The sequence below is a fragment of the Micromys minutus genome, assembly GCF_963924665.1.
Source record: "Micromys minutus genome assembly, chromosome: 28".
Lineage (NCBI taxonomy): Eukaryota > Metazoa > Chordata > Mammalia > Rodentia > Muridae > Micromys > Micromys minutus.
Genome location: NC_137963.1, coordinates 38,572,772 through 38,587,625, shown reverse-complemented (window position 1 = coordinate 38,587,625; position 14,854 = coordinate 38,572,772). Strand labels below are relative to the sequence as shown.

At 45.3% G+C, this 14,854-nt stretch overlaps 1 protein-coding gene across 3 annotated transcripts in view; it reads left to right on the top strand.

The window, feature by feature from the left end:
* MELK (maternal embryonic leucine zipper kinase) overlaps window positions 1-14,854 on the top strand; it is a gene marked incomplete at both ends in the record, with an annotated part of 45,730 nt that overhangs the window by 19,987 nt on the left and 10,889 nt on the right. For all 3 annotated transcript variants that reach the window (XM_080940300.1, XM_080940298.1, XM_080940299.1), the window contains 3 exons: window positions 4,657-4,743; window positions 9,819-9,938; window positions 14,161-14,271. In XM_080940300.1, coding sequence (XP_080796426.1) covers window positions 4,657-4,743; window positions 9,819-9,938; window positions 14,161-14,271 — 318 coding nt within the window. The remainder of the gene's footprint in view (window positions 1-4,656; window positions 4,744-9,818; window positions 9,939-14,160; window positions 14,272-14,854) is intronic.

The window sequence follows — 14,854 nt, the reverse complement described above, 5'->3', positions numbered from 1 at the left end:
TGTCTCAGACGTGTGACATGTAGACACACGGTACATTTGTCTTCTGGATTAATCACATCGGTGAATGTAAATACTCAGTAGCTAGCTAGTTTTAGAAAAGTGGACTTTGCTCTTGGCCTCTACTCTTGTCCCCGTGTTAGGGCCATACAGGCTGAACTAACCCTCTCCTCCATTTTCCTGTGATGGTTAACTCTCATTGCATCTCTTATCCATATTCTCCTGGCCCTCCATGATGTGGATGTATATCTCTTGAGCAAATGCAACCTAATCTAGCGATTACCAGTGGCAGAGCCCAAGAACCATGTGAGTGTGAGCAAGTCAGCAGGAGGAGCAGGGAAACTGATACGCCCCTTTTGAGGTGGAGATTGGGGGTGCAAATGCCTGTGTTCAACCATTGGGGGTCATCATTTCTCCACGTGTAGGAGGTTCTGCATGTCTTTTGAGCCATGATCCTAATGGGATAGAATACACTATTATTCATGTTAGAATAGACACCAAAATAAGTATATGTCTCATTGTTTGTTCTTTACACGGTCTCATGTAGCCCAGGCTGGCCTCAGACTTGCTGTGTAGCCGAGGCTGGCATGGAATTTCAGGTCCTCCAAGCTGTGCTCCTAAGGACGCTCTCCAATTTAAACAAGCATTAGAGGTTCTGTGTGTTTGCTTTCTGTTCTTTGTTTTTAGATTTGGGACATTGTATGAAGTAAGACATAATTTTGAACGTTCTCAGGGCATAAAGTTATATTTACACCTTAATATAATTGTCAGTCAGCTGTGGTGCACAGGTCTATAGTCTGAGCTCCTTGGGAGGCTGGGCAGGGGGATGACAAATTTGAAGCTGATCTTAGAAACATAGAGAGACCATGTCTTGGAAAAAAGAAAGAAAAACAGCTGCTAATCTGGATATGGGGTGCATAGTTGTAATCCTAACTCCTGGGAAATCAAAGCAAGAGGACTGCCATGAATTGAGGACAGCCTGGGCTAGCTACTTAGTGAGCTCTAGGCCAGCCATGGCTACAGTGTGAGGCGCTATCTTAAAAAAGCAAGCCATTGCTCAGTGGTTTAGAACACATATTTACTGTTCTTGGAGAGAACCCAAGTCTGCAGCCCCGCACCCATGGCAACTGGTGGCTCACAACCTCCTGTAACTACAGCTCCAGGAAGGAGTCCCATACACCCCTCCCCCCCCCACACACATACACACACACACACACACACACACACACACACATACGCACACACATACACACATACACACACATACACACACACACATACACACACACGCACACCACACACATACACACACACATACACACACACACATACACACACCCCCTCCACACACACACACCACACACACAGAGAGAGAGAGAGAGAGAGAGAAGCAGAGTCAGGCTCTGTATCCTATGGAACGATATGGGTAGAATCCTTTGCATAGTTCTTTTCAGTAAAGCACTGTTCCATAGCCTTTGTACTATCTCTGAATCGGGGCTGCTGCCCTCTTTTGCAGATGGAACAAAAGGATGTACATTTTCATGAAGTAACACAGTCGAGCGGCCAGTGTGCATAGAGTAGAGAACCAGAATTTGAATCCAGACGGGCCTCGGCCTGGGAAGGACTTGGGAGGTCAGTTGATTTAATCATGCCCGTCTGCCACATTCCTTGTCTGGCGTCTGCTGGAACAGAACCGGTGACGGGCAGCATCATGGCATGGTGGAAAAGTCTGAGCCAGGAATCAGAGCTGCCAGTCTCGGGTGGGTGGGGCAGACAATCTCCTCTTCCGTCCTGACCAGCATTTTGGCTGGTGCCCCCTGGAGCCCCCGAGCCTGTGCTTTGCCTGTCAGCTTACCTGTCCTCCCGCACAGCTGCTGCGGGTGCTGGGGGTGTGGCGAGTGAAGAGAGAGGTGTGAGTGTTGTCCTCGCCTTTTGAAGGATTTGCGATTTTCTTTCAGTGTGTGTTATCAAGAACGAACTATAAAAATAATTCTGATTTACCTGGATACTTAAGGCATAGATGCTGTAATAATTCTACGCATGATCTCCTCATGCTATTTTCATGCACAGGTCTAGTACCCTAGTATTGTATCAAATAGAAGCTATATTCAGTTTCATTTTCTGCCCTAGTGAACAGGAAATGTAGCAGGCACGGATAATCCAAAATAATTGGCTACCTTTGGACATGCATTTTTGTCCTTAACCCAACCTGAGGACGCGTAGCTGAGAATCTGGAGCACCATCGAACCCGGGCCCCTCGGGGACTTTCTCAGGCCTTTGTCACCCTGTCCTTTTTATTCTACTTCAGGGGTCCAGCAGAAAGTGCAGCGCCTCCTCCTTCCTGCCTTCCTGCTCTTCCTGTGCTGTGCGTAGCATGTGTGCAGCACAGGGCGGGGCGGGGCGGCTGGGAAACAGCTCTTGTCCGATTCCTTCAAAAACATGGGCGTTTGGTTTGGTTTTGCATTTACTTTGTGTGTGTGTGTGTGTGAGAGAGAGAGAGAGAGAGAGAGAGAGAGAGAGAGAGAGAGAGAGAGAGAGGATGGATGGATGGATGATGGATGATGGATGGATGAGGGTGTAGGCAGAGAAGTCAGCCCTTTCTATCCTGTGGTACTCATCAATCCCGGCCATGGAGTTTGGTGGCGAGAGTCTTGCTGCTGTTGCAGAGGACTGGGTTCAGTGTCCAGCGCACACATGGTCACTTACAATGTCCAGTTCCAGGGCGTCTGACACTCTTCTGACCTCTTTGGGCTCCAGGGTGTAGGTGGTGCACACACATACACTCAGGCACACTAATACCTAGAGAGTTAAAGTCCTGTGTAGCCCACGCTGGCCTTGAATTTGCTACATAGCTCGTTCTGGCCTTGAACTCTTGATCCCCATGTCTTAACCCAGTGAATGTTAGAATTATGGGTGGCGTCTTACCTGGCTGAGAAATATTTCCTGCTTGGGTGGCTTGGGTTTGGAGGAACTCCCTGCTTTTCTTCTTCTGGAGCAGTGATAGAATAAGAGGATGCCCACCTGGGTGTTGACACGCAGGGGATTGTGGAGGGTTTTGAGGTTGAGGTCATCGTAAATGAGGAATCTGAACTCAGTCACACAAGCTAAAGCAACACATTGAATATTGAATATGTGTCTTAGCACCTTGGAACTCTCTAGTGCCACTGGTATAAACCTGTGTGGTATGTATGTATGTATGTGTGTGTATATATATATATATATATATATATATATATATATATATATATATATATATATATATATAAAACCTTTAGTTTGTGCTTGTCCCAACCATAGCTTAAGTTTGTCTTGATCTGTCAGTATGTTCTAGAATGGAGTACTATAAATTGGGTGGCTGGGAAGCTCCAGACATAGCCTGCGTGGTGTCTGAGGGTGACTTGGTTCTCTGTAGTCACTTCCTTCATGTAATGAAAGGGCTGCCGGGTGCCTTGGGGCCTTTCTGTTCATAAGGACGAGTCCTGCTCATCTCGCCTTCCAAATCCCCGCCTCCCGACACCCATGCTGGTCGTTAGGGGGAGAGTCCAGTCTTTAAGGACACAGACAGCGAGCCACAGAAAGTCTTCCTGTTTCTCTAAATTCATGAAAGTGGGGTAATTTCTCAGTTCACTGTCACTTGTGTGTGGCACATGAGAGTGCTCACGATACTGTTCTGTCTTTCGCAATGCAAAAGTCTCCTTCATGCTGTGTCTGATTCTGAGTAGCTCATTTAGAGGGGAAAAGTGCCCTGTAACAAGAACATTTAACTTTCTGAAAGTTATCAAGTCAAAGAGGAACTAGGATTGTGTATATTAGTAGAAATAGCCATTTCTTGAGGGCCCTGTCTGTTTCAATGCTATACCTGAACATTCCTGTGTTACATACGTGGCAAGGCATGTGCCGTGACTTTTACAGATGATAAAACAGGCACAGGTCACATGGTTATGAAGTGATGTAATGAAAACCAAGATCTCTAATCTCACAGTCTGCCTCAGTAGTGAGAGACCCCGTGGAGACAAGCTTAGGTGACCGAGCACCCCAGTGTCCCGTCGTCCCTGCAGAGGACTTGAAGCAGAAAGTAGACCATGACTTCCTGGAGCTGTTGTGGGGGAATGCCTCACCATGGAAGTCCTGTTCCTCCTGACTCTCTTCACGTTCCACCAGAGTGTTTTCCAGCCCAGACTGGCCGTTCCTGTCATTCTGTTCTTAAGGACTTGGTAATTGCCCTTAAGCAAACTGGAATTTAAGTAAGGAGTTTCGGTGTGTTCACATGATGGTGTGCTGTGCCTTCACAGTGACTACAGCTGTGCCATTTCTCTCACACTGTCACGTGGCCTACTGGGACAGTGCAGCTGACAAGTCAGGGCCTCCCATGACCACTGGTGTCAACGCTGAGTTCTAAACATGAGGAATGGGATCCCTCTACTGCACAGAAGCAGTGCCCATCAGTCAGGGGGCGGCATAGGCGAGCCAGGAGCGCGCTCCCTTGAAATGGTGAGGACTGCCTCTCGGATCATGTAGCTCAGCAGTCAATCACGTGCCTAACACGAGGTCATAAGAATGTTGATGTGTAACCAAAGTCTGGAAAGCTCATGACTATGCTGATTTTAACTTTCAGAAGAACATGCCTGTAAACAACATGTTTGAAATTGTGTTTTGTAGTTGACTCACCTTGATGAGGATTGCATAACAGAGCTTTCTGTACATCACCGCAACAGCAGGCAGACGATGGAGGATTTAATTTCATCGGTAAGAAATACAGCACGGTGACTTCTGATGAAAGTTCTTCTGTTTGTGTGTACAATGACAGTGCCGTAGCATTTCTAGGACCACGGACCATCATGAATGTATCTGTGCCACTATATATTCGTGTATGATACAGTTCTTTCCTTGTGTCTTCTGGCTGTTCTCTTATAATCTTCTCTGGTTTATTTATTTCTTGTTCTGTGTGTATGTGTGTGTGTGAGCACGTACTTCGGTAAGTGTGAGCTCAGAGGACAGCCTGTGGGAGTTGGTTTTCTCTCTACCGTTGGCTTTCAAGGTGTGAACGTGGGTGATCAGCCTTATGACAGGTGCCTGCTCACTGAGCGCTCACGGTCCTGGGGAACCCTCTCAACAAGAACACTGCGCCTCGGACGTTGACTAGAGAGACGGTGCTTACATGGCTGAGACTCCAGAGAACTGGCAGCTTTGGAATTCTCTGGTTCTGCTGTAAACACTTGCTTTCACTTGCCTCCACTGGTAGAGCACTTGCTCAGTGTGTGAAGCTCCGGTTCTAGCTCTAGCACCAGAACAAAACAGGAACAAAAAGTTTTGTTTTCAAGCAGGGGATTGTAGTCCAGGTAGAAGGCCTCAAATAACATGCCCCGTACTGTCGGTTTCTGACTTCTGCGTCTGTCTGTCTGTTTCTCTTTCTCTTGCACATGCACAGTTTTGCTGTTTGCCTCAGCCGGCCTTATCCTGAAGTTCACTGTGTACGTCCGGCTAGCCTTGAACTCGGTCTTCCTGCCTCTGCCTTCCCGGTGCAGTGGTATCGCCACTGCCCAGCTCGTATCATAGTTTGGTTCCCAAGAGCAACCCTGTAGTGTGCCGTTCATTCCCCAGCGTGTGAGACTCATAACATCACTGGCAGGATTTCTGACGTTGGATTGCTTTCTTTGCTAGGTCCTTGATATCCAGGCTAAACCTGTAGTTGTTTTCTAGAAGTAGAAACTTTCAGAACTCTGAGTCCCATCTGGAGTGGCAAGTGCGGCCTCCACACACTCCTGTTCAACACCGTGTCTTCTGTTTGTTTGTTTCTTCCATAGTCCAGGATGGAAATCTTAGCAGCTCGTTTTGAGACGGTTTCCTGCTTTGCAATGAGTGCTTTGCAGTGTGAAGACACTCAGGGCTGCCGAGCAGTGGCTCTTGGCCATTGTGACAGATGTCCAGAACTGAAAGTTGATGCAGACTGTCTTCATGTCCCCTTAGTCTTAAACAGCACAACATTGAAATTTCTACTTAAGCAACCTAAACATTTCAGACGCTTTTTATTTGGGATGATCTTTAATTAAGAATTATGTTTAATGCCACCTGTAATCCCAGCCCTCAGAAGGCTGAGGCAGGAAGATTATGAGAGACAACCTCAAAAACCACTCACCCACCCTACCAGCCATGGGAGCTCATACCTGTAATGCCAGTACTTGGGAAGCTGAGGAATTTGATGCTAATTTGGGCAAACCTGGGCTACATTCTGAGACTGTCTCAAAGAATGAACAAAAGCCAGCTCCTGGCCACCATGTAAGATTCGTGCTGCACTTGGCTCTAGAGAAGTGTCTTAGTGTGGAGAGAGGCCGTCAGTGCAGAAGCTCTAACTGATCAGAGTGCTGTGTGTGGAGCCGTCACCCGCTCCAGAGCTCAGGACAACTTGGAGAAATGGACAGAGAGAGTGGCTTTGGCCGAGGGGGAGATGAGAAAGGACGTCTCTGTGGCCACTGTGCCCGGCACACCCTTTCTGCGGCCGGGGTGATGTGCACAGACTGTGCGGCCCAGCATTTCATTGTGGGCGGGACAGTTGGCAGGAAATGGTTTCAGGGGGAAGAGGGACATTTTCTCCAGTGCTGTAGTCACTGATACGTTGCCCACACTCCAGTACTAACCTTCGCCCAGTGGGTCGCACACAGTCAGCATGATGACGAGGGGGCTTGTTGGGAAGAGGGTTCCTGAGGGAGGGGGCATGTTATGAAAGGGGCTGGGGAATTTGAAGAACTAAAATTCATTGGGTACATACGCAAAATTATCAGAGAATAAAGAGGAGAATACTTAGGTTTTATGTAATTTTCGAGGTTCAGAGAGTTTCCATTTGTTCTAATAGAGGCCAGCTCTGTGTAGCCAAGGCTGGCCTTGAGCCTTCAGTCCTGTTTCAGCCTTCTTAGTGCTGGAATTACAGTGCCCAGACTTTACTTCCCACTTAACTAATTAATTTTGCTTTTTGAGACAAGGTTTTTCTCAGTAGCCCTGGTTGTCTTGGCTGTCCTGGAAATTACTCTGTAGAATAAATTCAAGAGATCCGCCTGCCTCTGCTTCCCGAGTGCTGGGACTAATGGCATACAGGGCTTTTACTTTCCAGTTGGAGATGTTTGAAGATCAGCTAGGGTTATAATTGCTAAGGCATTTTGGAGCTGTCTTTACTTTGGGGCCACTTTGTCAGATCAGTTCTGGCTCATGCTAATATGGTACCATTGATCTTCGTGAAGAGACAGAAGAAACAGTGACTCACATTGGTCTGGAATTGCCTCCATCGTCCAGGCTGGCTTCCAAGTTTTAGCAGTTTTCCTGCCTCAGCCTCCTGAGGGCTGGGACTAGAAACATCTGAGTCGTGCATGGCTTCTAAGTTGTTTTTATTAACAAATGTTTATATGAAGCAGTAAGATTCCCATAGTTTGGGCCATGTCCTCATTTTCATTCTTGATTCAAAGTTGTTGTGCTTAGGCTTCTGGCTTATCTCTTACTCTTCCTGTCCTGAGTGATTCTGGGTTGTGGGAGCACACACATCAGGAGTTTCACTTAGGGTTGCATATGCTATCTGCACAGTGCCTGTGAAGTTAGCATTTAACTGAGCACTTAGAAAGGATGGTAAAGCCCTGTGTGGAGGTGCACCCCTGATTCCTGGCACTCAGGCAGATCTCTGCTTTCACAGCCAGCTCAGGGTACGTAGCAAGTTCAGGACAGCCAGAACTGTGCACAGGCCCTCTCGCAACAAACTGGGGACAGCAGTCAGTTCTCAAGGTGGCTCAGTGGGCAAAGGCACTTGCTGCCAAGCCTGAAAATCCGACCGAGTCTGGAAACTACACAGTGGAAGGAGGCTGTGGACACTTCCAGATGTGTACACTTCCCCCAAGTAAACTTTAAATAACTTAGAAGTGTTTGTAGTTTTCTAGAGATAGAAGCTTTTTTCTAACAGGCAAACCTATTAGTATCAGGCATTTGCTTTCAAAGGAGGGAATGACCTAAAAGGTAAGGAGGCAGAAAGGGAAACTACTGTATTGACAAGTCTCCTACTCAGGTTCCTGTGCATCTTATCAAGAGGAGGACAAAGTGATTGGCCCAAACCGTTCATAAAAGCCACAGCCCCGACCCCCCCAAGGTAAAGAGGAAGGGTGGGTACATTTAGAGAGGATGCATACTTTGTTGTGAGAACACAGAGATGTTCCTAATCCTGAACAGAACGTCTGTTTTTTATTTACAGTGCTTGGACTAGGTCATTAAAGTGACAGCCCCCCCCCCCCCATTTTGGTGGTACTGGGGTTGAGCCCAGGGCCTCGGCTGTGCTGGGTGGATGCTGTACCACTGACCTATATCCCCACCCACCGACTTCTTATCCTGTGTCTTTCAAACTTTTTATTTAATCTGTTTTGCAAAGGTGGTTAGTATGTGGGACACAAAAGATGTGGAGAACCTCACTCAGTCTAACCTGGGGAGAAGGAAGGGCACTTCCTGCTTTTGTTTACTTCTGCAGTTCTTTCTCTGTGAAGTCTTTTCTCCCCCTTACTATAATGTGTGCAGTAAAGTCAGAATTCCACTGAAATTATCACAACATACAGCATTTTATGCCCTTTCTAGATTGAAAGGATCCACGTTAAAATTTCACATTATTTCTTACACGTGAGCCTATGTAAAATACTGAGTGACAAAATTAACAGAAATCATGGTGATGGTGGCTTTGTGCTGTGCCCTTCCTGAGTGCACTTCATAGCATTGGACATTACTCCATTATTAAAATTTAGCGGTTTTTTTTTTTTTTTTTTTTTTTTTGGTAAGTATAGAAGCTCATAATCTGAATTTACTTTGAGTCTGTAAGTATTTTCTGAAAATTCATTAAAACAATAGAAAGGGATTTAAAAAGTCAAAAACTTTCCAGGATACATATATATATAAAGAGGAGGCAAAGGGACATCAATTCTCCATAGAAATAAAAAAAAACTCAGTAGAAATGTTTGAATTTGACATTAAGGTGAGGTTTTCAAAAGTAGGACTAAGAAACAAAAGATATAAAAATAAGAGAAGGGGTGTGAAAGATACATCATGCACACTATTATTAATAGTAATAGAAGGCTAAGCAGTGCCGTGGTCAGGGAGCCATCAAAGAAAATTAACCAGGATTTAGCACTGGTTGATTTGGCTGTTGGTAAGGTGTTAATCCTGGAGGTGGTGATGCTGTTCTGAAGACCTCCCGTTACCTGTCTTAGGTACTCTGCTACCTCTTCTCTATTGTCTTATTGTTACCTTCATGGTGCTGGGGATGGAACGTGCTAGGCAAGTGCTTTTATCACTGACCATTGCCTTAGCCCTGTATCTCACACAAACTGTTAAACAGTTAACAGTGATGTTACACACACACACACACACACACACACACACACACACACACACACACACACACACACGAGTCTAGCTCCCATGCTGTTGTATATTGCCTTAGTTTTTGTCTCTGAAACTTTTGGAGTCTTCCCCAGCTTTCTGAAATTCTGCTAGAAGTCCTTAATACCTTCTTGGCCACCTCTTTGTTTCTATTCTGACTGGTTGTATAACAATACAATATTTAAAACCTTACCCCTGTTTAGTTGTGAATACAATTTATAAACTCATAATGATGTAAATTTGGTGTGGTTGCAAAGGATAAAATTATCAGAGGAGGAGATGGGAAGATGTATGTAGGAAAGATGTTTTAATAGAGTAAAAAATTTTATTTTCCATACTAAGAAGTCTATGGGGGATATCTGAAGGGAAAACAATTAGAGCTACAAAGGGAATTGACTTAGAAATATGCTTTTCTTTTTCTTCAGTGGCGTTATGATCACCTCACATCCACCTACCTTCTGCTTCTAGCCAAGAAGGCCCGAGGGAAGCCAGCGCGCCTACAGCTTTCAGCCTTCGCGTGTGGAAACACCAGCACCACTCCAAAGGCAAGTTGTAGGAGCCCCGTGTGAGCCCTGCTCACCTCGCCGCAGCCTTACTTCTCGAGGACCCACCACCGGTCTGAGTAAGCCAGATGCAGACGCAAGGGAGTGTTTGTTTCTGCAGCGCGGGGTTGGCCCAGGCTCCGCACACGTGCCGATGAGAAAAACGGGGTTTTTACTCACTGTGTGTGATATTTAATGAACACTTCCTCTGCCCCCTTTTCTCCTCTGTCCTTCACATTGTGCTTAGTGAGAAATAATTAAAAGAAAACAGTAGGATTTGTAGGTAAACCTACTAGCCTGGAAGAGGCCAGAAGAGGAGTCAGACCTACTGGTACCGGAGTTGAAGATGGAGGATGTCAGCCACTTTCTGGCTGCTGGGATTTGAATCCAGGTCCTCTGCAAGAAAGGCCAGTGTTTTTACCCCTGACCCATCTCTGCCTTAGATAAAGTTAGTTTTCAGTGTGTCTTTCCTGTCTCTGCTTTGTGCACTTGACAGGGCTTTAGAAGGGCGTCAGGTCTATGAATACGCGGTGTGCTGCAGTTCACAGAACGGAGATTTTCGTGCTTATGCTACTGTTGAGACTTAGGTTTCTGCAGCTGTCAGAGCTCGAGCAATGTAAACTCTTTCTACGGGAGCTGGTTTTAAGCATTGTGAAGCTTTTTATGTGTTTCCTCTGTTGGGATGTTTACAGTGGTGGAGTTTCTACAAGCAACATGGCATTCCTACTAGACTCCTAGCTCAGGTCTTTTTCTGTTTAGTTCTCTTCCATAGCTGAAATCTATTTCATACCATTTATTTTTTGTTTCTTTGTTTTTCTGTTTGGGTGTTCCTCATGCTCACGTGTGTGTGTGTGTGTGTGCGCCACAGCATACAGGTGCTTAGGGGATAGCTTTTTTTAAAAATCTTTTTTTTACATTGACTGGTAATTTTTTTTAAGATTTATTTATTTTATGTATATGAGTACATTGTTGCTGTTTCAGACACACCAGAAGAGGGCATCGGACATCAGATCCCATTACAGATGGTTGTGAGCCACCATGCGGTTGCTGGGAATTGAACTCAGGACCCCTGGAAGAGCAGCCAGTGCTCTAACCACTGAGCCATCTCTCCAGCCCGAGCAGGGGATAGCTTTTAACAACTGATTGTCACTGGGGATTGAACTCACATTCTTAGGCAGGCACCTTTTCCCACTAAGATATTTCTCTAGTGCCCTTCCCCTCATGCCCTCTATTGCTTAAAATTTAGCCGACTGTTCTTGGGAGGCTGAAGCAGAAGAATTGCTGTGTGTTCTGAAGCCAACATGGGCTACATGTGAATCTGGGCCAGACCATGGTCCTGTGAAACAAACTGCTTGAGCACTTTGTCAGGCGGGTGTGGGATGCTGTGATGTATAACGTCACTCGGTTTAGTTCAGATCGCACTTTAGTGACTCCAGGGTTCGGAGCATGCCTAGGGTTGCAGCAGTTGCTCAGTGGTAGAGTATTCATTTAGCACGCGTGCCTGAGGCCCTAGGTTTGGTCCCTAGTATCACAGAGAACAAAAGGGGGAAAAATCAGAAAGGAAAATGTATTTTTGTTATCCTCAGAAAGCCACAGTTGATCTTCTTTTTATTTATTTAATCTAAATGGCCCTAAATTATTAGCCTTTTTTTTTTTTTTTTTTAAGATTTCAAGACTGTTATTAAATATGTTAAAACCACTGCCTTCATGGTCTCAAGTTGAATCATCCGACTCCGGCTTGTTTTGATTCTTCCTTTAGAACTTTTTTTATGGCCTGTCAGTCATGAGCTGGGTGGATGTTAGGGTCCTGACAGACCTTGTCCATCTCCCATCTTTTCTCCCTTCTTGGTATTTTGACCAAACTCAGGGCTATGTGTAATTGCACCGTGTGAAGTCTGAGGTATTCTCACCCCAGGCTATATGCTGTGTAGGTCTGTGGAGTCTATTAGGCTGGTGCATGTCCCATGTTCCTGCTCGCATGTAAAGTGAATCAGCCCGTCACCTTCCTCACTGCTTTCGTCAAAGCCTTTTAACTTTACATTCATTTGGGTCCAGGAGGACATACAAATATGAGCTCAGTTTCTGGTCAGGGTAAGTGCAGAAAGGTATGATTTACTTCTACATTTAGAATAATTACCTTAGCCAAATATCTTCAGTTAGGATCCCTGGTGCATTCTCTTTGTCTCTGCATAAAGTATCCACGTGGGAAGATCGGAAAAGACACTCATCTTCCATCTACTATGTAGTGAATATTTACCTAATGATTGTATTATTTGGGCAGTCATATTACTGAACCATTTTTTATAGCAGATAGACATTTTAATGGCCAGAAAACAAGCAGGTATCAAAGTCTGAGTTCTGTTTTGGCGTTTGTGTTTATCAGTGGACATGGAAAGGCCGTATGGTTTCTTTGTACCCTGATAGGATGGCCTTTTTTCTGAGATTTTGTTTTTAAGAGAATAAGTAATTCTGACCTGCCAATCGGTTGATGGTGCTTTCAAAGAGACAGTAAAATCTGGATCAGAAATCACTAAAGACCACGCAGTCCTCAGCAGTGCTGTTGGGCACTGTGGATGTGAGTTGGTACTTGCTCTTGGAATAGTCATGCTAAGGGAAACATACATGCTCAGAAACATAAGGACTCTGTACCTCAGTAGATGGCTTCCAGAGTAAAGTGGTTGCCGTGAGGACTTTGGAAATAGGAGTGATTACCATTGGGCGACTCAAACTGGATCAGCAGTTGACTTGAGTTTAGAAAAATGGAAAACAGGGCGAAGAGTGACCAGGGCAAGATAAATATAATTAGAGCCCAGACACCAAAGTGGGCTGGCCAAACCCAACAGCCTGAGCTTGGTATCTGGCTTCCACAGGATAGGAGAGCGTTGGTTCCCATAAGTTGTCTCTTCACACTTGAGCAAACACACTCAAATAATTAAATATCAAATGAGAAAAAAGGAGTCCTGTATAGAATTGTTTAGTCAGGTCGGGCATGTTGGCACACACCTTTAATCCCAGCACTTGAGAGACAGAAGAAGGCAGCTCTTGAGTTGGAGGCCAGTCTGATCTACAGAGTGAGTTCCAGGACATCCAGGGCTACACTTGACTCAAAATACAAAAACAAACAGCAAGAAGAATCGTTCAGTCAGGGATGCTGTGTGTGTAGTTTTTGCCTACTACAGAACATCACTGCCAACACTGAACTTCTGACTTGCCCTTGACTTAGTTTTCTCAGTCTAGCATCTGTCTGTGCAGAGAGTTCTCACTGATAGTAATTGGCCACCCTGGAGAACTCTGGGTAAGGAGGGTAGAAGGTTGCCTTTGGAGTAACAGAGATAAGAGGAGATTTGGCCTTGAACTCACTTAGCTGTGAGTCCGGGAAAAGGGAATTCAGTAGTAGTACTCCACAGCCTCAGCCTTTAGTATGTCTTTTAGTTTGTACAGGGAAAGGAAGGTATTCTGCTGGTAGTGTGAGCATAAGGCCCACATGTCCTGTTTGTGGGCAAAGTGTTAGCATAGAACCCAAGTGTCCATTTATGGGCCATCTTTCATAAAACTAATTTACTCCTGGCCGAAATGATTAGCTTTTAAAATGTACTTGTCCTGTGTGCTTTTAATTTTTTTTCTTTCTTAATGGGATGGAGAGATGGCTCTGTGGTTAGAAGCACTGGCTGCTCTTCCAGAGGAGCCAGGTTTGATTCCCAGCACCTCATGGTGCCTTACAACACCTGTAACTCCAGTTCTGGGGTCCAGGGGATCTGACACCCTCTTGGCACCATGCATGCGGCACATAGACCTGTATGCAGACAAAATACCCTTGAACATAAAGTATAAAAATAAGCTCTGGATTGAGATTGTGAATGTATGTGGGAGGAGTTTGGAGGTCAGAGGACAGCTTGGTGCTCAGTTCTCTCCTTCCATCCACGTGAGTTCTGGGGGTCAAACTCAGGTCCCCAGGACTGCTGGATGAGTGCTTACCTACGGAGCCATCGTGCTGGCTCCTGGTAGGTGTTCCTTGGTGTCAGGAGCTATGTCCTTTCCAGCTTCTGCTCGGGTGAGGCTTCTCTCGGTGACAGGCTAAGTCATTAGTGTCCCACATGACTCTAGCTTGTCTCTTTGTCCTTTTGTTTCTGCTTCCAGAGTTTCTCCCCGTGCTTGGGACCTGCAGTTGTAAAGTTTGAACCTGCTGTTGCTATCGCTAACTTCTTTTGCCTTTTTAAATTAATAGTCAAAGAATCTGAGCCTGGAAGATATGGCCACAAGTGACGGAAACTGTGTGGCTGGATTAATAGACTATGAATTGTGTGAAGATAATTTATTAGCTCCCCAGACACCACAGGTGGGTATTTCATCACTACTTAAAGCAGAATGCGTGTCTTAATTATAAACACATCTAGCCTAACAGGAAGTCAAGTCTGTGCTTGTAAATTTATTTAATCTCCAAGCCACTAAAGACATCGATGAGAGATTATTGGAATATTAATGGGGGGAGAAGTCAGTGATTTCAAAGTTCGGAAAACCAAGATTCCATTTGGACCACTTCACTGCCCGTCTCCTCTGTGCATGAACTGTAATTTGCATGAACTGTAATTTGCATGTAGTTAAGTAGTTGGAATTCGCCTTTTTTAATGTTCAGCTCTGTGTTTTACAGTATAGAGCTACCAGAAATTGTGACATAGTGACTCTGTTGTCCTCGCCCAGGTCTCTTATGTCCTTTCTGGGAACTCCTTTTCTCCTTTACTCAGGGCAGCTGCTGACAGCTTTTCCTCCTCGTCTGAAATTCTGTTTTCATCCTACTTTAAGTTTGCTGGACTTCTTAGGTGTGTGGTTCAAAGTTTTCCACCAAATATGGGACTTTATGGCCTTTATTTTTAATCTGAGGATTTGTGTCCTAAGTTTTGTCTGTATTCTGTTTTCTTTCT